Source organism: Ammospiza caudacuta, chromosome 1 (assembly GCF_027887145.1).
Source record: "Ammospiza caudacuta isolate bAmmCau1 chromosome 1, bAmmCau1.pri, whole genome shotgun sequence".
Classification (NCBI taxonomy): Eukaryota; Metazoa; Chordata; class Aves; order Passeriformes; family Passerellidae; genus Ammospiza; species Ammospiza caudacuta.
Window position 1 is genome coordinate 108,199,081 of NC_080593.1, and position 23,217 is coordinate 108,222,297.

General features: G+C 41.0%; 2 protein-coding genes across 5 annotated transcripts in view; one reads left to right on the forward strand and one right to left on the reverse strand.

Annotated features, from left to right (window-relative positions):
• The window catches only part of TTC39C (tetratricopeptide repeat domain 39C), a 36,677-nt gene extending 30,090 nt beyond the window's left edge, over positions 1 to 6,587 (forward strand). Inside the window, exons 11-14 of the mRNA XM_058812108.1 lie at positions 627 to 724; positions 1,623 to 1,727; positions 3,449 to 3,487; positions 4,122 to 6,587. Coding sequence (XP_058668091.1) covers positions 627 to 724; positions 1,623 to 1,727; positions 3,449 to 3,487; positions 4,122 to 4,211 — 332 coding nt within the window. The 3' untranslated portion in view covers positions 4,212 to 6,587. The remainder of the gene's footprint in view (positions 1 to 626; positions 725 to 1,622; positions 1,728 to 3,448; positions 3,488 to 4,121) is intronic.
• A 7,591-nt stretch (positions 6,588 to 14,178) lies between these two features.
• The window catches only part of OSBPL1A (oxysterol binding protein like 1A), a 77,963-nt gene continuing 68,924 nt past the window's right edge, over positions 14,179 to 23,217 (reverse strand). For all 4 annotated transcript variants that reach the window (XM_058819490.1, XM_058819495.1, XM_058819504.1 and 1 more), the window contains 4 exons: positions 21,644 to 21,760; positions 20,739 to 20,862; positions 18,953 to 19,043; positions 14,179 to 15,329 (listed from right to left, as the gene is read on the reverse strand). In XM_058819490.1, the coding sequence (XP_058675473.1) occupies positions 15,227 to 15,329; positions 18,953 to 19,043; positions 20,739 to 20,862; positions 21,644 to 21,760 (435 nt within the window). In that variant the 3' untranslated portion in view covers positions 14,179 to 15,226. The remainder of the gene's footprint in view (positions 15,330 to 18,952; positions 19,044 to 20,738; positions 20,863 to 21,643; positions 21,761 to 23,217) is intronic.

Here is a 23,217-nt window from a genome sequence, read left to right on the forward strand (position 1 = left end):
ATTCAGTTTTTCCTGGAAACAGAGCACTACTCAGCTGAGGCACAGTCTGTCCCCAGATTGTGGACCAGCTAAGGTCTGGCAAATTAACCTTATCCTCCCATCATCACTGAGATTTGTGATGCCAAAACACTCTAGGCTGGGTTCTTGACTCCAGTGCAAATTTTTGTGCATCTGTCACTTGGCATCAGTTTAGAAAAACTCAGGTTTGTTTGAATTGCTTGCTCCTTCTAACTTGGACTGTGTATTTTTCTTTCAATATGTGACTAACCACTGTCCTGTAACACCAGAATGAGATGATTGTTTTTTAAGTTTACCTTTTAGTGGATATTTCAAAGACCAGTAGAGATCAGTCCTCCTCTTGTGAGGAGAACACATCAACTGCCTTTGACTTCAATCCATTCATTCCTGTTAGGAACTACTCTCATGAGTGACAGATTTCTTTATAAGGTTCATACAGAATGGGTTGTATTTAAAAGAAAATACAACTACTTGTCTTTCTATTGATGTTACTAGCATCTGCTTTTTCTGGCAAAATTTAAATACCAGACTAAAAGACAATGTAAATCACAGTTATTGTCTAAGAAAGTATTTCAAACCACCTTGTTTACTGGAATCTTTTCATTAAGCTTGTCATGATGTGGATGATTCATCGGCTGCTGGTTTGAGGAATTTACTTCTTGGTGCCATACACAAATGTTTAGGAAATTCTGAAGATGCTGTTCAGGTAAGTAGATAAATGATAATTTCCTCCATTATTCCTATAATTTATGAACTGTCCTTTTAAAAACAGTGAATACTTTTGAGTAAGAGTGTTAAGCAAGTCATTAGTTTTTCAGTGCCATTGATCATTCTGGTTTGTGAATTCTAACAGAGTTTCTTTTAAAATCTTCTGATTTAACATGTCTTCATTATATCCTGTGCTGTGAAAGTAATTGGCTTTGTTGAATGAACATGGCAGTAGAGTGGTTTGTAGTAGCAAGAGTTAAGGGGAAGCTGGGAAGAATAAGAGAAAAGTTTTTGCTCTGCTAGATGTACTTTGTCCATCAAAGAAAATGAATTTTTTTTAAAAGTATCTTGGAGATTAACTTTTTGAAGGCACAGCTTTGCTGCTTCTTCTCTGGACATGTTAGAGAGAGGAGTTTGATTATTAGCACATACAAAGAATAATTTTGCCACCACTCCAGGTTTTGATCTGTAGGTACAACTCTCCTTTTTCCTCCCCAGAACAGAATGTTATTCATATAAGTAGCAAGATGTTGGCTTTAAACCCTCCTTCCCCCTGCCTCATTTCTCTCTCACATACCTTAAATAATCTGGGTACTTCATCTTTGATGTCACAGTTTCTTGTTAAAGCTAGTATTTTTTTCACTATGAAATTGGAAAACTCTTGAATCAGTCACTATAATACTTGGTAAAAATCCAAACTAATAATTTTGTCTTGATACAGTAGTGCTGTAAGAATCTAAACCATTGTACATTTTAAATATATTCTCATTTTAGCTTTGGCTAATTTCTACAGATTAAAGTTGAATGGTGCTACTGTATTGTTTGGAAGTAATGACCAGTCAATTTTAATGTACCTCTGCAGTCCTTGGTTTCTTTTTTTCCTTTCATTTTTACAGTACTTTCAGCGAGCTGCTAAAGATGAACTCTGCCGTCAAGGCAACTTGTACGTCCAGCCATATGCTTGCTATGAACTTGGCTGTATCCTGTTGGACAATCCAGAGGTAAAAGCATGACCTGTTTTTACACTTACAAAAGCTGTGGAAGGGGTCAGCATATCACCATGCAAAGAATGGAACAAAGTTTGTAGGTGACTGTGCATATGAAGTTTTAAAAATTTGTTTTATACCTACCATAAAGAAACCTACAACTTTGTGAGGGTTGGGGATTCAATCCAAGAAATGGAATGTGTTTTAGGTCACAATGTCTTAGTTTTTTAATATCGAGAGTGTTCCTGGTGCTGGTGGCAACAAAGGCCTCACCAGAAGGCCTTGGGTAGGCAGAGCTTTCTTGTCTGCTGATGATATTTAGTGTGGTAGATGCCTAGAGTCCTTTTCTTGCCTATTTAATATCCTGTTGGGTGCCATTCAAAGTTCACCTGTACTTATCCTCTCCAAATAGAATTTGATGCCTTCCTAAAATAGCAAGTGGTTTTTTAAGTAATTTAAATTCCATTAAAGCTGTTTGTGTGGGCATTTTGACTTCCACCCTGAGTAGTGAGGGTTTTGTTCTTCAGGATGTGGAAGAAAATAATCCACCTAGCTTTCAGATTGCCCAAATGGCTTGGCTGGCAGTACATTTAATTGTTCAGGTCTTTGCACATACCCTACCTCAGAGAATCTTAAACCAGAGCAGCTTGTGCAGCACTCTTGGTGCCATTTCTCTTCTCAAATGTGTAACCCCAGTCCTTGGAGTTTATGCCACCTTGTGTTGTTAATCAGATGGCAGGTTAGGGGGATGTGGTCACAGGGTAATCACTTGAACCCCCCATTCACTGTGTGTGGTGTATGAAGTAGTGAGCTGATAGTATCTCATGTTCTTCAGATTCTGTTTCCAGTTGGTTTTGCTGTTGTCACATTTAGTTAAGAGTTGAGCCTTCCCCTTAAAGGGGGAAGGAGAGGAAAATCTTTCAATAAAAACAATTTTCATAACAAAGGACAGAACTAGAAACTAGAAATTGCTTTTAAAACTAATTTTCTTTTTGAAAACCCTGCTGCCCTAAGACTTAGAGCTGGGCTTGAAAGCCTGGAAGGAAGGTCTGAGCTCCATAACAGTTCCTGCTGCCTTTCTTTCCATGTTCATGTTTCAATTTGATCAGGTCAAGTGTCTCTAAAAAAAACCCTAAAAAATGTGGGTAGTGAAGGCATGTTAAGATTTGAAGAACATGAGCAGTCCTTCCTTCTTCCTGCCTTACACACAGTGTGTGCACACAGTAGCTGAATATGCCCCATGCAGGGTGTTTGAGGGCTGAACCAGCCTCAGCTGGAGGAGCTGTGGTAGCATTTAGTGTATGAAGGATGTGGAGGAGACTCCCTCTTGTGGCACTCAGAAAATGAGGAGGTAAATGATGCTTGGCTTCAACAAAGTGGGATGGGGTAGAGAAAAGCAAGAGCTAGAACTAGAGGTGAATGGTTCCTGTTTACACAAAATTTCATTTAGTAGCTGGGGTGTTGTGCTAGAGCTCCATAATGGTTAAGAAAGAGAAGGGAATAGGATTTTGTGGTTTGTGTAATTTCACATTTTCTGTAGAAGACTAGAAATACATAATAGTGCTTCTCCTGGGTGCCTCATTAGTATTTCCAGTTTGCTAATTTGTGAGGGTTTTGTCTGCTCAGTACCTTTTTCAAAGGTAGAGATGCTGCTTGAGTCTCACCAGCTCATTTACGTAAAGTATTTTCTGTAACATTTGTGATGTGTCTCCAATGCAATGTTTGTCTTTTTGTAGACTGTGCCAAGAGGCAAAACCTTACTGCTCCAAGCCAAGGTAAAAACTAAGGCATTTTCTAATTTAATAGTCTAAAATGAAAGGGCATTTGGGAGGTTGTGTTTTCAGGGGACTGGGGAAGGGGGGAGTGGGTGTTGAGTGGTGGTGTCCCTCACCTGTAATCCACAACTCCTGTCATGTGGATGTGCATTAATGTGCACGATACACATTTATGTGTGCTCCATAGGTATGTGCTGCTAGGTCAGCCATCACACAGAGCCCACATCACTGACAGCTCCTGCAAGTGTTAGAACCTTGATCCGTTTTTCAAGCAAGATTTGCCTACAAAACTTTTGAAAATGACAATTCTCCATTCCTTGTCTGTTCCACCTGGTTCCTGCCTTGGGCCTGTTGGGATTTTCTGGAGCTTTTGGATTAGTAGAACCCCTCAAGTGCTCTTCAACTATATGGGCTTCAATCTGCCCTCTTTACCAACTTGGAATTTCTGTAATAATTCCTTTGCTGTGGGTAATACGGGGATATTGCAACATGCAGTCGCCAGTTCATCTCTTTTCTTTGGACTCTTTTGTAACATGATTTTTTAAGCATTAATAGCAAAATTATCTGCATATCTCAAAGAGAAGGAGGCTAATAGGTGTATATTTGGGATTTTTTCCTTTTTTTTTTCCCCCAGGAGGAATTTACTGGCTATGACTTTGAGAACAGATTGCACGTCCGCATACACGCAGCCTTAGCCTCTCTAAGGGAAGTGGTTCCACAGTGACCATCAGGAAGGCTTGCTATCCTTTCCCACAGTTCCTGCACTTTAGGATGAAGCAGAAGAAAGAGCTGTTGGGAAGTCCAGCTTTTCTTCTGAAAACCACTTGTGCCAGAGACACTTTCCTAGTATGGCTGAGTAAAAACATTACAATTTTAACTAAAGGTAAATCAACCAGGAAGAAGGTTAAGTGACCTTGTGTTTTTAACTCTTCATTTTTTATTTTGTTAAAACCAAGGTGAACACAATTACTTGTAACTCTGTGGGTGAGCCTAAATAAGCACATGATTTACTTCAACAACATTGGCAAGGCTGATTTTTACCTTTTAAAACAGGTCTACATCTAAAATTTGCCAGGAGGAACACTTTTGGTTTGATTAGAATAATGCAATATATGTAATTGGTTTAAATGTTGAAGTTGGAAGTGGTCAGAGTACTCCTTTTTCTCCAGGTATTAGCCAGCACACCGGAGGAGGAGGAAAACTGTTTGGCCACAAAAAGTAGATATACTAATTTTTTGTGGCTTTTGCCAGTTACCTCATGATGGCTAATGGTGAATTTAAACCTCTCACCTCTTTAAGTTCTTTATCCCTTTCCTCCCAACCCAGCTCATATTTGTGATATCAATGATGTCAATGTTTAAGTTCTTTGCTTCTGGTACATTCCAGAAAAATCCTTTAACATGCAGCTACTGCTTGGGCAGTTCTTATTTCGGCTCTTACATTCTGAATACCATATTAAGATTTTTACATGTTTTTTCATTCAAGCTGCTGGATCCTTCCAGCATTGACCTTTAAAGGTATTTTAAAAACCCACAAACAAAAAAAATGACAACCCACAAAACTGCTTTAGTAATTACACCAATATTACAATATCTTCAGTCTCTGTATAGTATTTCAAGCCTGTCATGTCAAGTTATTGAAATACCTCAGAGAGCCTAAAACTTTTGTCATGACCATATAATTTTTAATACTTGGCCATCAGTGTGCTTATCTGTAGCTTTTTTTTTTTACTTTTGTCCTTAATGTGTAGTATTTCCTTATGTTTTATATTCAGCTAATATTATATTCTAGGAAGGTAAATATTTTTTTAAAGACGCTTATGAATGGAAATCTGACCATAAAGTTAGTTGAATTGTGTTACTTTGCAAAGCTAAGAAAACTGGATATCCTTGGAAATAGTTATCCAAAAGCCTTATCTTTACTTTGGTCAGGTTGCCTTAAACAGTTCCTTAGCTTAAGCTTTTTTTGTTTCTTCTTACCTTTTTGTAGAGCATGTTGCCAAAGTTCTAGACTTTGCCCACCTAACCTTCATTGATTTGCTTTTGAGGTTACATCTAAAGCAAGACTGATATGGAGGAGAGAAGTAATGTCCTGTTTGGTAGGCCAAATGAAATGGTTGAGACACTTTTATTTCTCTCTAGAAAGACACAGTTCTGCTATGAAAGGCATTCCTAGAGCAGTTTAACACTTCTGTTGCAGTTCCTGAAGGAGAGGAGGAACTCTTTATAAAGCAGTTTTATTTTTGTATAATCTAGGTGTCTTACAGGTAGTACACTGGGATTTTTTTATTCCACTTTGATGGTAATACTGAGTCATAAATGGGTGTTCAACCTTATTTGGTCAATCCAAATAAATATTGACTAGAAAATGATATATTGTATATGTATATAGTGACTGCTTAGAGTTCAAATAATTATTTTAAAAATGGGCTTTAATGTACTTGAAATCTTATTTTGTCCTATCTGACTTTTAATGTTTTTCAATCAGACAGTCTGTTCTGGGTAAATAGCTGGGAATGGTGCAGCTACTGGCAAAATTCTTTTTAAATACACTCCTTAAATATGATGTGAGACTTGGCTGTTCAGGACACAAAGCACCTGCATGCAATTTGTGTTGGGATATTTAGAGTCTGCATACTTGGAGGTAGCTAGAAAATTGTAGTAAATTTACTAAAAGGCCTGTTCTCACCAGGCCAGGAGTGGGTATAGAAAGACATTATATGTTCATGTAACAGTTCAATAACTCTGTGCAAAGTGCAGCTTTCCTGTGGGCTTAGCAAATCATCACAACTGTATGTTTCTGTATTAGTTACTTTTTCCCTCCCCTCTCCTCACAGGAGACCCTCCTACACTGTATATGGCAGAATTATTTTTTATGTTAGATTGTGCCTGTGATGAGAAAAAAAACCAATGGTCTTTTGTGTAAACTAGTAAGTTTTTATACTGTGGAACTCGGAGGCATGGTCTAATAGCAATAATGGAATATGCATCTTGCTAAGTAATATATAAGGCCATCTTTACTGGGACAGGTATTTTTTGTTGATGTTGATGCAGTTTTTATCTCAGTACAACTCATTTCAGATAACTAGAATTTTTAGATGTCACAGGGTGGCATATTTATTGTGATGTACTGTAAATGTTGTTAATTTACAGAACTTGCACTTTTATATTTCTGAGTAAAATTAAAAGAAATGTGGACATGAATTTTGTTCCTTTGCTTCTTGAGTTTGAATTCTAATTGGTAGCCTCCTGAACAAGATGATACAAAGTATTGGGAAAACTTCTGGGATGTTAAGTGACTTTGTAACAAAGTTTTCTACTCAGCAATTACCTCCAGCCATTTTTCTTCCAGTATAATTGCAGTCTCCTGGATTAGCAAGTGAGTTACTTCATATTGAGCTCAACCATAGAGTGAATGAGCTTTAAAGTACATTTTTAAGATGTCAAATTCACTTATTCATCACTGAAGAAAAAGAACCACATAAAATTGTATTTGTTGTATTCCTACACCTTTGAGAAGTGTTTCTAATTTACTCTAAAGCAAGCACTTTAATTTCTCTGACTTTGAATGTGTGTTTCATACTCTAGTTATGCTTTATTCCTAAATAAAATTCCCCAAATGCTGTACTCAATTGCTTTTCAGTTTGCAACAATGTGATTGCCTTTTTAACAAATGATTGTACTTGTGTTTAAGAACTGCTGTGTACCTGCTGAAGTCTGAGCAGGTGTTAGGTTGATGTAGGCCTGATCAAACCTTGCAGTGGGGTGGAAGCAGAGTATGGCACTCAGCTCCCCTTTCCAGCAGTCATTATGGAACACCAACAGTGGCAGAAAAAACTTTCATTACAAGTTATGCAATCCCAAACAAATACTGTTAAAGCTAATCTTGAGTAAATTTATGTTTATCTTTTTATTTTAAGTTGGGAAGCCGGTGGCATCTGTCAGAAACTTTGCAGGCAGCCTAGAGCACAAAGGAAAAGTGAAATTTAGGAGTAATAGACTTGTTCAAGTGTATTACTTCACAAAAGTGTGCCATTGTTAGGAGATGGTGAAAAGTGTTCCTGCTCACCTGGCCTCTTCCCCACCCATTTCCTACCACACAGAAATTCAATTTGAGGCAACTTTTCCAGAATTAAATGCTGAATTGTTTCTATATCTGATTACTTTTTTGATGTGCGTTTGGACCCCACAGCTGGACTCACCACAGGTTATCAGGGTAGGTACATATTAGTTGCAACTGTTATATTTCTTCCCTGCCTTTGCTCAGAACCCCTTTGCACAATAGTCCAAGATCTCCACAATCTACTGAACCCCCTGTGTTTTTACCACCAGTGAGAGTCAGCCATGGGGACTTCATGTGCAGCTGTCTTAATGTTAGCCCTAATTTTTCCATTGCTGGTTTTTCCAAAATGCTGCTTGTCTTTTGATGTCACCTATTCCATGATGGTGTTCCAGTCAAGTACTCTGTTAAGCTCAGCAGGACTGGCTGTTGGTCAGTGTTCTTCAGGCATTTCTGGCAAGCTTACCTAGAGGAGATGCCCAGGTGGGAGAAGGGAAGAGATTAAAAGGAAAAAAATTACTTGTTTGACTTGAGGATTTGAGAAGGAAGGGAGAAAGAGATTGTCAGAATTTGCCTAGCAAAGTAATTTTTGTAATAATGACCTCCCAGTCTTTCACTAAAAGCAATATGTTTATTATATTGAGAAAAGGTAGTTGTACTGCTGGGACATAGACTTCTTCCCAGTTAATGAATGACCTGATCCCTTTTCTGGTAGAAAAATAAAGCTTATCTGGGACCTTGATTTGCTGAACTTCTGCCCAGGCTCTTAGATTTCAACCTTGTCTGGAAGCTGTTACTTTTGCAAAGGGGCAAAAGGTACAAGGCAATGACCTCAGCTGGGCAGGCTGCTCATGGGCTGACAGGCCCTTCCCTATGGGGCCAAAGGGTGATGTGTGTTAGTAAAGTACCTGGTACATTGCTCTTGATGGCTTCCAGAACCAGCATTTAAGTCCCAGCACAGTGAATTAGTTTCCAGACATATTTTTTCCTGTAGCTGCTCTTTAGTTTCAGACACACACAATTTTATGTTAGGTTAGTTATGTTAGGTCCTGCAGCCTTTTCAAATATTTATGGAGGTTTATGTTTCAGTTCTGTCACCTCTGGTAATACCTTTTTTCTGTGGTTTATGATATCTGTACTTAAGCATCTTTGAAGCTTTTGCTGTGCAGAGCTTTGCTGACCTTGAGTTCTGAAAGTTTTCCAGAGAAGCAAATGTGCAAGTTCTCCTCTGCTCTGTATTCACTGGGGATGGTTTTGAAGTAATCATGGCTACCTTTCCACTCAGGTATGTGTAATACCTTTATCAAGGCATGCTGCTTCCATGTGCTCTCAGTACAGAAATCTAGACTTTGGATTGCTCTCCCTACTCCAAAAAAGATCCATTTTCCACTTCTCTCATATATATATTCTTGAAAGATTTTTTCTATAGGAAGCTCTTCTTCCTAGTTTCACGAGTCATAAAATACAAAAATTTAACATTTTAAATATTATCATCTGTGTTGTCACTCTCCAGGACTGAAAAGATAATGTGAGAAGTTTTCTTGAGAAATTACTAAGGATTCAAGAAGCATTTTGTGGTGAGTATACATTAACATACTTTCCTGTGAATGAACTTGAAAGCCATTCAAAATTAGCACAGTTTTGCTGCAAGTATGTTACTTTTAAAAAGAAGCTGTTACAGATTTTCTAAATGCTTTAGCACCAGAGAGTTTTAAATCTTCCCTACTGCCGGAGTTCCCCTCAGGTTTGTGTAGAGATGCAGACATCCAAGAATGCAAGAGCAGGTAGACAGATGATGGTTTTCCATCTGTAATGAAGGCTGATCTGCAGCAATGTTTGTGGTTAAAGTTTTTATCCCTCAGGAGACTCCTGATCATGCCTTGCCCCTGTGATCTTTCTGTCTTTACAATCCTCCAAAATACAGTGGTAACCTTGAAAGTACAGCACTACACAGTGACCTTTCTTGTGCTTGTTGTATGGGAACAGAAAATGATCTTTTGTGTACCTACTAATAATGTGTGCTGGGAAGCAAATGTCACCTGCCCTCATCACCTGGGCAGGTGAGGTTTGTTTCAGGGTTTGCCCTTGCAATCATAAGATTCTGCAGTACAAACAAAGCCTTTATGAAGGAATAACCTGGTTCCTCTTGGGTGTGGCTGAAGAAGTTACAGTCTCCAGCTGTGTCCTCTGAGCCCCTGCCCGAGGCCACTAAGGAACATTGCTGCTCGAGTGCTGTATTTTGCAGTTTGTTCAAATCCCTTGGGTTTTGTATGGCTGTAAGCAAGGGATGGTCTGTGCACTCAGCCCTTCACCACAGAGGGGTGAGATGTGGCTGCAGCCTTTCTGCTTTCTGCAAGTTGCAGCATTAGAGAGTGTGGTGCCATCATAGCCTGAGGCTGAGGGAAGAATTGCCCTCATCCTGGGAAGAAATGTCTGGCTTGGCTGCTAGTGAGGAAAACAGGTTTTGGCAAAGGCACTTGCTTAGAAGGGTTCTGCCTGTGCTGGGCATTAGGCAGGTCAGTGGCAGAAAGCAGGAGCAGATTTCATGGTACTGTGGGGAGGGGGAAAAGGCAGCAGCTCATAGGAATGTGTGAATGCTGTGGGCAGATGCAAGATCTTGCACTTGGCCTTGGCTGAGCTTCCTGGAGCTTGTTTGGGCCCAGTCCTCAATCTTGTCCATCCCTTTGGATGGCATCTTGTCCCTCTGGTAAATCAACTGCACCACACTCAGCTTGGTGTCATGTGCAAACGTGCTGAGGGCACACTTGATCCTGCTGTCATTGAAGAGACAGTAACAAGTCTGCTACAGACTTGTTACCAATAGTTTTGGTCCCAGTGCAGAGCCTTGAGGGTGCACTTAGTGCTGGTTTGTTTCCACCCTTCTAGCCACTTCCTTATCCATCAAACCCATGTATTTCCAATTTAGCAGCCAGAATATTGGGAGGGACTGTTAAAGAAGTTCAGGTAGATGACAGCTGTAGCTCATCCCTTGTCCACTATGCAGTCACTCCATCATCCAAGGCTACTAGATCAGTCTGGTACTGTTTGCCATTGGAGAAGCTGCAGCTCATGTTGGCTGTCCTTAATCACCTCTCCACTTTCCATATGTTTTGATGTATCTTCTGGGATGATCTGTACCATGGCCTTACCAGGCACAGAGGTAAGGCTGGCTGGTTGGTAGCTCCTACAGTCCTCATCCCCTTTTTTTAAAAACAGATGTGATACTTCATTTTCTCCAGTCACTGGGGGCTTTGCCTGACTGCCGTGATTTTTCAAATATGAGAGAGTGGCTGCATAATTGAGAATTGTCACCTGAATGCCTGTGTTAAGGAAATATCCCTGTCCAGCCATCCAGGAGGCACCCACCCATAGTGCCAGTATAGGATTTGGGACTTGTGCACCAGTAGGGAGCTAACTGGATTGCACAGCTGCGAGGCAGCCATTCCTTTCTGTGGCATTGCCCAGCAGTGACAGGTTATAAATGGGCCTGACTTGCCTTGGGCTGGCAGGGAGAATAATGTTTTTTCAGAGGGGATTTAGCTCTAATGCTTCAAATAATGTCTCTCATAATTTCTGATGTCATTCAGAAAGCAGCTCAGTGCTAAGCTGTGATGATGAATTGAGAGACCTGCCCTCCCCTCTGCTACTATGTTGGTTTTACAGAGAATGATCATCTTTTACCTCCACCATCACCTGCTCCTAATGATCCATTACAGGTTATACCTTTCTGCAGTGAAACCAAGGTTACCTGTTGAGGTAACCATTGAGGTTACTGGTGAGGTTGTACCATTGTGTTGGGATGACGAATTGATTATGGATGCAGAAGTTCCCATCTTTTATAGAGCAGTTTTCAGAGTAATTCGCTTTGTAGACCAAACAAATTATCTGTTAAAGATGAAGCAGCCATTAAATGCATGCCAGGCCTCAAGTACTACAACCTTAGGTCCATGTGATGATTTATTTGGTATCCAGAATCTACAGCACAACTGGAATAAACTGGCATCAATCAAGTTTATCTTGTCAGGTAAGAAAATTTGGGCATTCGTGTCATTTTCCCAATTCCAACTTCCAGCTCTACAGCTTAGTGGTAAATAAATGAAAGATCACCTATTGGCAGTGCAATGCAGGGTTAGAGGTGACTTCTAAGAAACTACTGAACCAACACTATCTGGCCAAAATGCTTATGCTATATTTCACTGCCATTTAGTCCAAGAAATGTGGCTCTGGCCAGGACTCTACTCCTGAGGGCAAAGAGGCAGGTAAGAGTGATGGCAAAGTCCTCATTGATGCAAAATGATCTTGCTGAAAACCTGTAGTTTCTGAAGCAGGTGTTAGGAACCTAAGATGCAATCCATGTGCCCTGTGGCTAAGGAGAGGTGACTAGTTTGAATCCTAGTTTTGATTCTCCTTGACTGAAAGATCATTTATTCCAGAAGTGACCTAAGTTTTTTCCCTTAGAAAGAAAATGGTGGTGGTTGCCTGTGGTGGCTGGACTTGGTGAGCTTCTGCAGCCATCCTTCCACAAAGAGCAGGAGAGCTGGTGCCCATCTCAGCCCTTGCCCAGCTGGAGAAATCCTCCAGCCTGGGGCTCTCCTGCACCCCTCTCCCTGCAACAGCAGAGCCTTTTGTAAAGGAGAGTTGAGCTTAGGTAGATTTCTAGATTAACAGTGGCTTTTTGTAAAAAATCCTAAACTTTTAGGCAAGTTTGTCAAAGTTCAGTTTCAGAAATACCAGACAAAATAGCCTCTGCTCTGACAACATTTTATCTTTTCATTTTTATTTGCTAGGTTGCAGGTGTTTGTCACCCACCTAACAAGTGCTGTTTGCTGTCCCAGATCCCTTCTGTATCATGCTTGCTTTCCCTAGGTCTAGGTGTGTTTAAGACATAAAGATTTACAATATGACTGGAACTAACTGCTTCTGATTCCCACAGTTATGTCTTTTTAGCTTCAGGTGCCTGGGACATCCACCACACTCTAATGTATGGACCTTCTGTTGTCTAACTCAGTTGAGACAAGGTTAAAATTACCATGAAGCTTTTGTCCTGCTGGAGGTGGGGGTCCTTGTTCCTGGGCAATGCTCAGCTTTTCCAGGGGAGAAGATTAACAACATGGTCAGCTGTCACAAATACCTCTCCAAATTATGTGATGCTAGAAAAATGAAGTCAGTAAATCCTCCACTTTTTGTTCTAGCGGGCTCTGATGTTCCAAACACACAGGACTGGAAACCTGTTTCTACCCATGCCATGTTTGGACAGCCAGATGCTGATGCAAGGAGGAGGAGATCACTACATTGCCTGATGAGAAATCAGCAAGCCCTGGTTCTAACTCTGCAGCTGAGAGCGCAGCTAAGCCATGCAGAGCCAGTGTTTTCCCAGTGGCCATCCCTCTGGCAGATGGGATGTCTGCAAAGACCCGCTGGCAGTAGCACACACTAAGTGCTCCTGCAGGAAGTTACAGTACTGCAAAGACAGGCTACCATTACATCAGACCCCATGCCCAGAGCAGGGTACTGAAAAACAATGCTTGCTTCCCACATAGGCACATGCTACTGTTTGGATTTTACTACTAGAAACTTAATTTATCCCTTTTCAAAACAAAATAGAGATGATTGGTTAAACTAGTTGTCCTATATAACACACCCACACTGCTTTCCTCTGCTTGTTATTGTTTGCAAGTCCTGCTCTGATTTTAGTCTGAAAGAACCACAGTTTTTAGCCTCATATTTATACACATCTTTTTGCCTCTAGCCTGAACTTTTAGTTGTTTGTGTAATATTCAGAGTGGGGCAAAATACCCTCCCCTTGGAGTGCATTTATGTAGCACCTAAAGAAGTTCTTCCACACTTACCTACTGAGTTCATGTTAATTTTTAAACAGAAGAGAGAGAGAAGAGAGGCTGTTTGCACTTCAGGAAGTGGTCAGGATGAATGGAATTTACATTGCAATAAATCAAATAATGTTAAGCAAATGTTCAAAAGAAAGCACCAGCAATTAGAACTGCATTCCCATGTTGAACATCCCCAATGTTAGCCTTGTGTGAACTGTGCCCCCTGCCACATCTGCTGGAGCTGTTCCAGTGAGGAGCCACCCATGCTATAGTCATGGGGAGCAGGCAGGAACTAAATGTTTTGCTTTCCTTGACCTGCACTGGCCAGGCTAATTTTGCAGATCTCAGACTCACACCTGGAGCTGCACAGCAGTCCAGACAGATTTCAAGAAGCTCTGGCCAGAGAAGAGGCTTCCTGCAGATAGAACAGGTACTAAAATCCTGCATCTACAGGTCACTATGAGAGCTGGCCCCTGACAGGAAAAGCTGCCAAGGAAAAAGCTTTCCCTTATCTATGCAAATATGGGGAATGTGAGAAGTGCCTAGAATAAAAATAGAAAGCATCTCATTGCCTTATTAACAGTTTCAGTAGTCCACTCAAAGCTCAAACTGCAGGAAGCTCAGTTCCCCAGCCCTCCCCACCCCCTAGAAAGAGACTATTCTTTGCTTATGGAGATGAGAGGTCCGTGGAGCACAGGGAAACATAATACCTGTCCTCACTGCAGCAGGTTTGGGATGAGGCTTGCTTAGAAGGGGTCAGCACTGTTGAACATCACTCACTTTAGACTAGATGCAGAAGTTCTGAAGCCTTTATTTAGTAGCAATTAAATTATTCAATTAATACTAACCTCCAGACAGCAGTTAAAATACTGTACAAAGAGCAGCTTGCCCTCTAGAAGCTCTGTACACAGTTCAGTATAAACAGACTAAGATTGAATGCACCCCACTGAAAAGGGGTAAAGCAGCTGTGCACAGGAGGCCTCACTGAGGTGCTGTACTACCTTTGAAATGCACAAGACTTCCTTGCAGGGAGTTTGCACAGTACAGACACAGTCCTGTCCCCCTGCTGTGTTCCACCAGTTCATTCCTGGACTGATTAGGTTCTTGCAGTGGTGCTGGGCACCGGAACTTCTAGTGCATGAAACAGATTCTTTTAAAACCTGTTACTAGTGTGCAGTTCAAATCAAATCTGTAGATATTTAAATGGCTCTTAATTCCTTAAAATTATAGGTTGGTAGCAAAACAGGAGAGCAAAATTCAAAACACACTGCACAAAACATTGAATAAATAACCTCTGAGTAATGTTACCAGCTTAAACAACTGCATTACTGCTCCAGAGATGGGAACACTTCTGGAATCTCCTGAGCAGAGCTCAGCTTAAGGGAATTACTTTAGTAAAAGAAAAGTCACTTTATGAAAAATTACATCTTTACAGAAGTGACACCCTTTTCTTCATTTAAGAATAGAATATTGCAATTACTTTGTGTGCTTTTTAAACATTCCCATGTCACAATAAATAAAACCAGTTTTACTTGTGCCAATGTTATCTACAAAATAAAGTATTCACAGAACAGCTGAAGGTGTTCTATTCCTCATACACCACAACCTAATATAGGTGTACTCAGGGCAGCTTGAAACCACAGCAACTTTGTCCATGCAGGACCCACCATCAGCCAGAAAAGTTATTCCCCTACCTTTAGGACTGCAGATCATGTACCATCAGATTTATTGCAGAGTTGCTTAATATTCTGTTTGATAACATGTCAGTATTTTCAGGAGATAAGTAGAACAAGGGAAAACATTAAAACAGATTAAGACTTATTTGTATCAGTCAGAGGCTCCTTACTGCATTTTAATAAATATCAGGCAAATTAAAGTAGTTTCTGTCCCAGTAGTTGCCAGAGTAAAGCCAGTCCTGTGTACCAGTGTGGGGATTGGGGCCTTGGTGGAACCATCTGCAAGGAAACACACAGCAGGTTAGTGAAGCTATTAAGACTCCCTTGTACAAGTTCAGAACTACTATGCTGCATCTTCAGCAGATGTTATAAAATACACAGCACAAAATAATTGTTGCAGGAGTCCTCTTGGTTTTAAATTTGTGAGTTTAAAGTCATGTTCAGTGATTACATTTCCCCATTTGCAACATTGCTTAAACATCTCTGAGATGGAATTACTGACACCAGTGTTTTGCCATTTACTGCATAAAAAAAGGACAGATACAGCTTTATTTCAAAGCAGTTTTGAAAAACCATTCTGGCATGCAGAAGCAGTAACAGTTTTTGCAAGACATGTAAACACCACAAGCACTGCAGTCCTAAAAACAAATAGATCCCTGGATCCCTTGTTTTTTTAAAGCCTTGTTTTGCAATGCACTTCATCATAGAATTGTAGAGTGACTTGGGTTGGAAAACACCTTAAAAACCATCCCCTTCTTTGACCTTTCTTTTCTGGTTAACATATGTGTGGAAGCCCTTTGTGTTATTTTTTTTTCCAACGCTTTGCCAAGTTCCGGCTTTGCCTTGGCCTTCCTTACCCCATCCCTATACAACTCATCTCTCTGTTCTTCACAGGTGACCTGTCCTTGTTCCCACTGCCTGTGCTTCCTTCCCTTTGGTTTGACCAGCAGGTAACTTGGAACAAGTGTGCCAGCTACCCTCAATGAGGATGAAACATCACGCACAGGCTGCAGGAGGAGTTCTGGATTATGACAAGTTAACTGTTGTGTTATACTGTTGGCAGCAGGAGACTCAATTTGAATGCCCAGAAAGCTGATTCCATCTGCACAGAGCTCCTTGCAAGCTTTTACTAAGCTTGTTATTAATAGAAACACTGATGTTGAGCACCTGCTTTCTTTCCTTTCTTCCCTCTTCCTGCTTAATCTAGAAGCACCACATAGCACACAGTGAATGCCACTTTCTGTTTGGCCCAGTTACTCAATCTTGTGCCTCAGCAGTGCACAGTACCAGACCTCAAGCATTTTAACTTCCTTCTGTATTTTGCCAAGCCACATTTATGGCACAAGCCAGCTTTGTAGAAGCTGTTTCTGTGGTAATGTGCTCCTCAGCTTCCTTTCACCTCTCACTGACCACAGAAGGCATTGTCTCTCTCTGTGACTCACTGTAGTGACCACAGTCACTTAAGTAAATGATCTGTGTGCAAGGCAGCCTGTTTAACTCTGCTCTTCCCTTCTCCAGCAATGTTTCAGAAGAGAAAAGGCACATTTGAACCAAATCTGACTTGATCTCTTTAAAAGGCAAAAACCCAAAGGCCACCAGTACTGCAGGGTTGTGCTACAAAGCAGGGCAGCTAACAGGCAAGTCTTGCTTGGCTCAAAGGACTTGAGAGAGCTGTGCTGCAAGAAATGCCTTGTGCTGCCTTCCTGGGGGTAACTGACCAGGTGAACACTCCAGCAGTTCTCCTGCTGCCCTGGTTAACTGAAGTCAACAGAAGTCATTCACCCCTAGTACTGTACACAGCTCACTCCTGCTTCTCCTCCCACAGGAGCAGTCAGTTACTCCCAAATAAGAGGTGTCTGGATTGGCTTAGGTGTCCAGTTCACTGGTGACAGCAGCTCATTCCAGAGCTAAAGCCAAACATTTGCTGTGAGACAGGGCTATAAGCACAGTGACCTCACCTCTCAGATTAAGAAATTCTACCAGCCCACAGCTCATTAGTGTGTCCTCAACACTTGTACAGGTCAGGCCAGCATGCCCCTCCTCCAGTGTCCACCTACTTCAATAGGAAGGGGAAAGGCAGTGGGAGGAACTAAGCCTGAGAGACCTGTAAGACCTAAATCAGTCAGGGATGTGGGGAAGATGGGACAGACTTCATGAAAATCAACAGACCACTTCAGAACTGAGTTAAATAATGTTACTCAGGACTTAAGATTACTGGTCAGCATCTAAAATATTCAGTATTCAACATTAATCACCTCTTGAGAAACATCTCACTTGTAAAATGGATTCAGAATAATAAAATTATATATATTAAATAAAAAAATCACTGGGCACTTTGGAGAATCGTCTTAGGAAGGAGGAATTCTACCAGACAAAGCAAGAAACCTGTTTTTCTGTGCAGGGAAATGGCAGCAGTTTAGATCTGAGCTCATAATGCACTGCAGAATAAGACCTACAGATGACCTGGGAATGGGTAGGACAGTTCTTCACAGCATGCACTTTTCCCCCCAGAGCACAACTCTCCTTAAACTTAACATTCATCCTTTATAGCCACACCTGGCATTCCTACTAAAGAGATCAGACACCAGGAATTTTCTGCCAAAGCTTTAGGAACATCCTGGAAAGCAAAGAGTTCTTAAAGGATACTCCAGATTAGTGCTGAACAGTTTTACACAATGCACAACAGCAGTTGCAGAACCTTGTGAATGGAATCTGTGCTAATTATATAACCCAAAAACCACAGCTCTATGGGAATCCCCCAATTTCCAGCCTCAGGTGCTTTGAGCTATATTTAAGCTACTTCAGGCACCTGGAAGAATACTATGTAACTATCCCAGGTTTGAAAACACCTGGTGAGAGCTAGAAGCACTGAATTTGGGAAAGGAAGCGAAAGGTGCAAGGCTGTCCAGCACTTAGAAGCTTCACAAAGGTGTTATTCTCCATCAGTCTCTATGCAAACAAACCCAAACACTTCAGGAGAGCAGGCATAGGAAAAAGACAAAGGCAGACATGTCCAAACCTGGGATTTTGGGATGATGGGTGACTTCATTTCAAAAAAAAAAAAAAAAAAAAGAAAAAACGTGATTTATTGTTACAAACACTTTAAAGATATTTAATCCAGAGTGTCTGACCGTATTAATAATACAGAAGAGAAGAACCTTGCTTATTTTAGTTTAGCACTACTGTTGTTTTTTCTGAGAAGATAATGCCAACTTATTACTATGCTTTTAAATAGACTTTGTCTGGTCAAACTTGATTCATCTGGTTAGGTTTTCACAGCTTGTGTGTAAGAGCTCCCAGCTGACTCCTTGTAGTTTAAAGAAAACCCCCAAAACATACTGGCAGGCAGGTTCCTTGTACACTAACTTCTCCCTTAGCTCCTCTTTTGTAGTTAGGGGCCCCCTCCATAAGGAGGCAGGGTCTTGGATAACTGGGTGATAAACTGTGAGAACACAGCATTGTCAGCACAGAGCCATGGGGCTGAGAAGTCATGGGTGAGCTCACAAGGAGGGAGCATCTCCTCTTCTCTTTGGCCAGGCATGCACATTTGAGGCAATTATAAACTAACCAGCAACACCAGTCCTTACCAGCAGCCCTCAGAGGTAACATCTTTGTCATGCCAGAAGCAAGAAGTGCTCAGAGAAGACAACAGTTTGTTTGCATATGGGTGTGCAAGAGTGAGAGAAGGAGCCAGAGCAAGCCTGGGGCTTCCCTCTGGAACTACATCCCCATCCCGCTGGGAGCGAGTCTGCAAACACAAGGCAGCACTGCAGACCTGATGCTTCTGTCTGCTCTTCATGCTGACACAACACTCACTGCATGTCACCAGTGGAGACTGTCACCCAGCTTGAATGTTCAAAGCCTTTATGTAACCACACACACACAGAGACAAGGGCACCAACCTCGTCTTCCAGTCTTCCTCTGACTTGGAACGATTTTTGCGGGCGGTCCTCTGTTTTTCCTCTAGCCTCTTCTTTTCTTCACTAGCCAGATCTTGAAGGAATAAAAATACACAAAAATATACATATTAAAGCATAATATATAAGACAGGGACATTACTTCATCTGACCCAGAAAATAAATAAGGGCAGTAGTAGAAAATGTCCATTTAAAAAGCCATCTACAGAACACTGATGGTTACTGGGTTAGTCTAAAAGCAAAGTCAGGCTAAAGGATCAGCCAGTGGCATCCTAGTCTTCAAGACTGCTGAATATATATTTATCTATGGCCTAAGGACTCAGGAAATATGTCTGCATGATAGCAAATGTGAGCTAAGACAGGTGGCATATGTAGAATTTATTTCAGTAGGGAAACTTAAGATATGACCAATTTATTTCAGAAATCTGGCCACCTGCTTCTTGTTGAATTTTGAGTTAAGTTGCTACTAGTGTCTAGTTCCTCATCACCAGAGGTATGGAATACTCATTTCCAGATTACAAAGAATTATCTCTGCAGCATCCCTTAATTTTTTTTTTGTAATGCACTAATGCAGCATCCCAAACAAGCAGAGCAGTTGCTTCTCTTTGCCAAGAAAGGACAATCAGAAGGTCTGAGGAGTAAGTCAGACTCAGAAGCAGATTTGATGAAAGTCAATCACACTTTCCTGAATCCTCTAAAAGCATTTCATACACAAGTTTTCCGAGAATGATTTTCTTAAACTATTTCTATCAGCCATTCCCTGTCAGCTACTAACCCACTGTATATTACTAGCTGCAATACAAACTTCATGCTGCTAGTGTATCATGAAGGAATATGGTCTGTTGCTAACAGCATAGTTATTTGCTCTTTAAATTTACACAGACAAATTACTGGGGATGCTCTAAACCAAATATATCCATCATCCTGGCCACAAAACAGTTGTACAGGCAGGAGAGAGTGGTTGTGGGAATTCCCTGATCTGTTTTAAAAGCCTCAAAGAAATGGTTATCAGCTTCTGAGTAAAAAGAAATAAAACTGCATAACTGCACTGTGTTACACCATGACAGTGATTTTTATTGCTAGATCTCAGACTACTTACCTGAAGTCTCATAGTTTTTGCCCTGTTGTACAGCTGAAACCAAATCAGGGTTTCATGACTTACCCCAATCAGTTAGCCAGAGAAAACAAGAGCCCCCATACTGTTAGTCTACAAAGCTGGCCATCCTGCTTTAATGTTGGTTTAAAAGCACACTACTCTATTCACTGGAAGTCTCATCATGTATTTCTAATTCACTATTCTAGGACAGCAGAAGTGTTTAGCTCCCAGTGAAGTATAATTTTGCATCAAGTGTATTTTTTGGCATTGCAGTTTTACTTTAATAGTTTTGACTGCATTTCTCAGAACTGGCACAACAAAACACTTCCTCTGCATCAGGCTGATGGAAACAGACAAACTGAAAAGTTCACGAATATTTCTTTAACACTATGCAGGTATTGTTTATCAACACTGCTTTGGTCACCAGTCTAAAGCACAGCAGCAGATATGGGTGACTATGAAGAAGAACACCTCCATCCCAACCATTCCCTGTACGGGTGGGTGACACCAGAAGCTCAACACAGCCTGCAGAAGGTTGTGTTAAAGAGTTACTGCCTGGCATCATGGAGGAATGCATGAGGAGCTACTTCCTCTGGCTGTTCATCTAACAACTTTTTTCCCAGTCCCTCAGTTTTAAGAAAAAACAAAACCCTCTTTGTCCATAGCTGAAGTTACCTATTTCTCCATTTTCCATAGCTCTGATATCTGGTCGTAGCCGGCAGTCAGTTTTGGGAATGACACTCTCCATTTCTTTGTCCAACTCATTCAAAGCCATAGCAAAGCTTGTAAAATTATACATCTGAAATTCAGAGACAATGATGAAAGGTGACTTTACGACACCTCTAGCTACTGTGTTAATACAAAAGGAAACTGCTGTCTAAAAAGAAACATCCAAGTGCTTTTGTATTACTTAATCAGTCAATATAGGATTGCTCAAGATTCCAGCAAAACTGCACTGTCAGGCAGTGTAGGTGATCCTTGCTATTTCTGCTTAAGGAGGCCAGCATCCAATTACTCAGTGCACTATTTCTCCCTTATCTTCTTTTTCCAGTCCTACTGGTATTTTCTCTATCTCTGTGGAGAGATGTCCCCCTTGATTAATACAGTGGGGGCATCTTTTCTGTACCAATTTCTTTGTCTTCTCAGTTGCACAGAATACCCTTGTATTCTGCCTAGTGGTTCTCCAGCTTCACAGCCCTTCCCACACCAACTTGTGCCATGCAGGTCTGTCCTTGGAAATGTCTGGCCTCTAATAAAGCCCTTCAGTGTGATTTCTTACAAGGCTGGTGCCTCAGTGGGTGAAGCAATGTGGAGAGAAGAGGTGGGGAAAGGCCCCATGCCCCTATCTACATGAAGCATCCCATTTTCCAGAGAAATTCCACGAATCCTAGATTGATCCCTGTGGCAGTTATCCTTCCAACCCCACATTAGAAAGTTACAGTTGTGGTGGGGAGGCTTGTTGCAATAAACAGGCAAACCCAGACTTGCGAATGACAAAGACAACAAATGGATGTGCTTTGTGTAAACCATACAGAGTAACAAGATAGCACACACTTTCAATAAGGAGAACCATAGCTGACCTGTGCTGAATTTGGGGGCCTTGGAGTTATCTTCCATAGCAAAACACTTCCAGGAATAACATACACACTCTCAGAGTCAGGCAATGGCATCTCATCTGATTCCTCGGTATTGCCCACCTAAAGGCAGCACACAAAGAAAAGAGTGGTTCTATGAAATCATGAAACCATTCACACCCCATCATTCCAATACTGGAACTTACAGAAAATTATTTCCTTGACTAAAGGTGAGTAATTTCAGCAAAGAAACTTTTCTTGCCAAGGATTGAGGTGTTTACATAGCACACATACTCCCAATTCTCTCCCAGTGGAACTCTACCAACAGTTTCTTGCATCAACATCTTTATAGATGTAAGTTGGATGTTCAAGCGCTAAGAAATGTCAATTTTTCCACCTCAGAGATGTCCTCTTTCCTCAAGTACAAGCATTTTCATGCCTGATACTTAACTTCACTACTGCTTCATTAAAGGTGAAGAATGGAAGCCACATTCCTCATCCTTCCACAACAAAGAAATGCCAGCACATAATGCAGATCCTGCCCAGTTTGTGCACAACAAAAAGCCCTTTCTACTGCTCTGTGCCCAGAGGAACTTTCCTTTGCATTAACCACTGCACCACTGAAATGGCAAACTGCAAATGTGAAATTAATATCCTAAATTAGCTACAGCTTCTGGAAAGGGGATGAAGGGTGACACATACAACCTTGAGGCAGCTGTAGCCACAGGACTTTTCCCAGAAAGTAAAAAACCCCACAGAGGGTTACTGGGGCAGAAGAGTAACTGGTGATCACAGTGTAGGTATGACCTGAGCTAGATCTGAACCATTTCCTTTTTACACACAGCTTTAAAGCAGCTGGGCTCTGATGCAGCTGACATTAATTCCACCACAGAAGTGGATGCTGGAAGATCAAACTAAAGCCATGCTGGACAATGAGTAAGGCTCTCCCTGGAAAACCTGGTGTCACAATCACAGCTAAAAACAGCAGCATGTTTCAGAGATCACCAGAGATTAACACCAATCTTAAAGGCAACTAATGCTTTAAATACTTTGACTACAGGCCAGCAGCTTTAATCCTGCTGCTAATAAGCTTTGCTCTGCCATGGTTGCATCAGATAATACTGAAAACATCCAGTACCCAACATGCACTCCAGTTGTCCTCTGAGATTATTCATGCGTTGCACTTCCAAGAAAATCAAAAGTAGTAGTAAGGATTCTGCTTCACTGAGAAGCCTTTCACTGTGCTTCTAATAATGAAAGTCAGCAGAACAATGTGCAGACCAGGTTCAGCCCCTCAGCTCTTAGGAAGACAAACAGGGCTTTTAGTTGACTGTACCTGAACTGGCAACCCATTATTCTGTTCTTTAAATGATCCTGATCAATCCTTCAGAAATTGAAAATTAGAAGCAGAATCCATCAGAAAATTATCCTTGTATCAAAACAAAGACAACTCAATATCAGACTGTCAAACTCCAAGGCTTTTATAGAAAGGCTACAATACACAATGTAATTAATTTCTGCCTTGTTGGAGAAGACTTGAAAATAGCATAAAAATTACAGAGAAATAGGTAATGTGGATT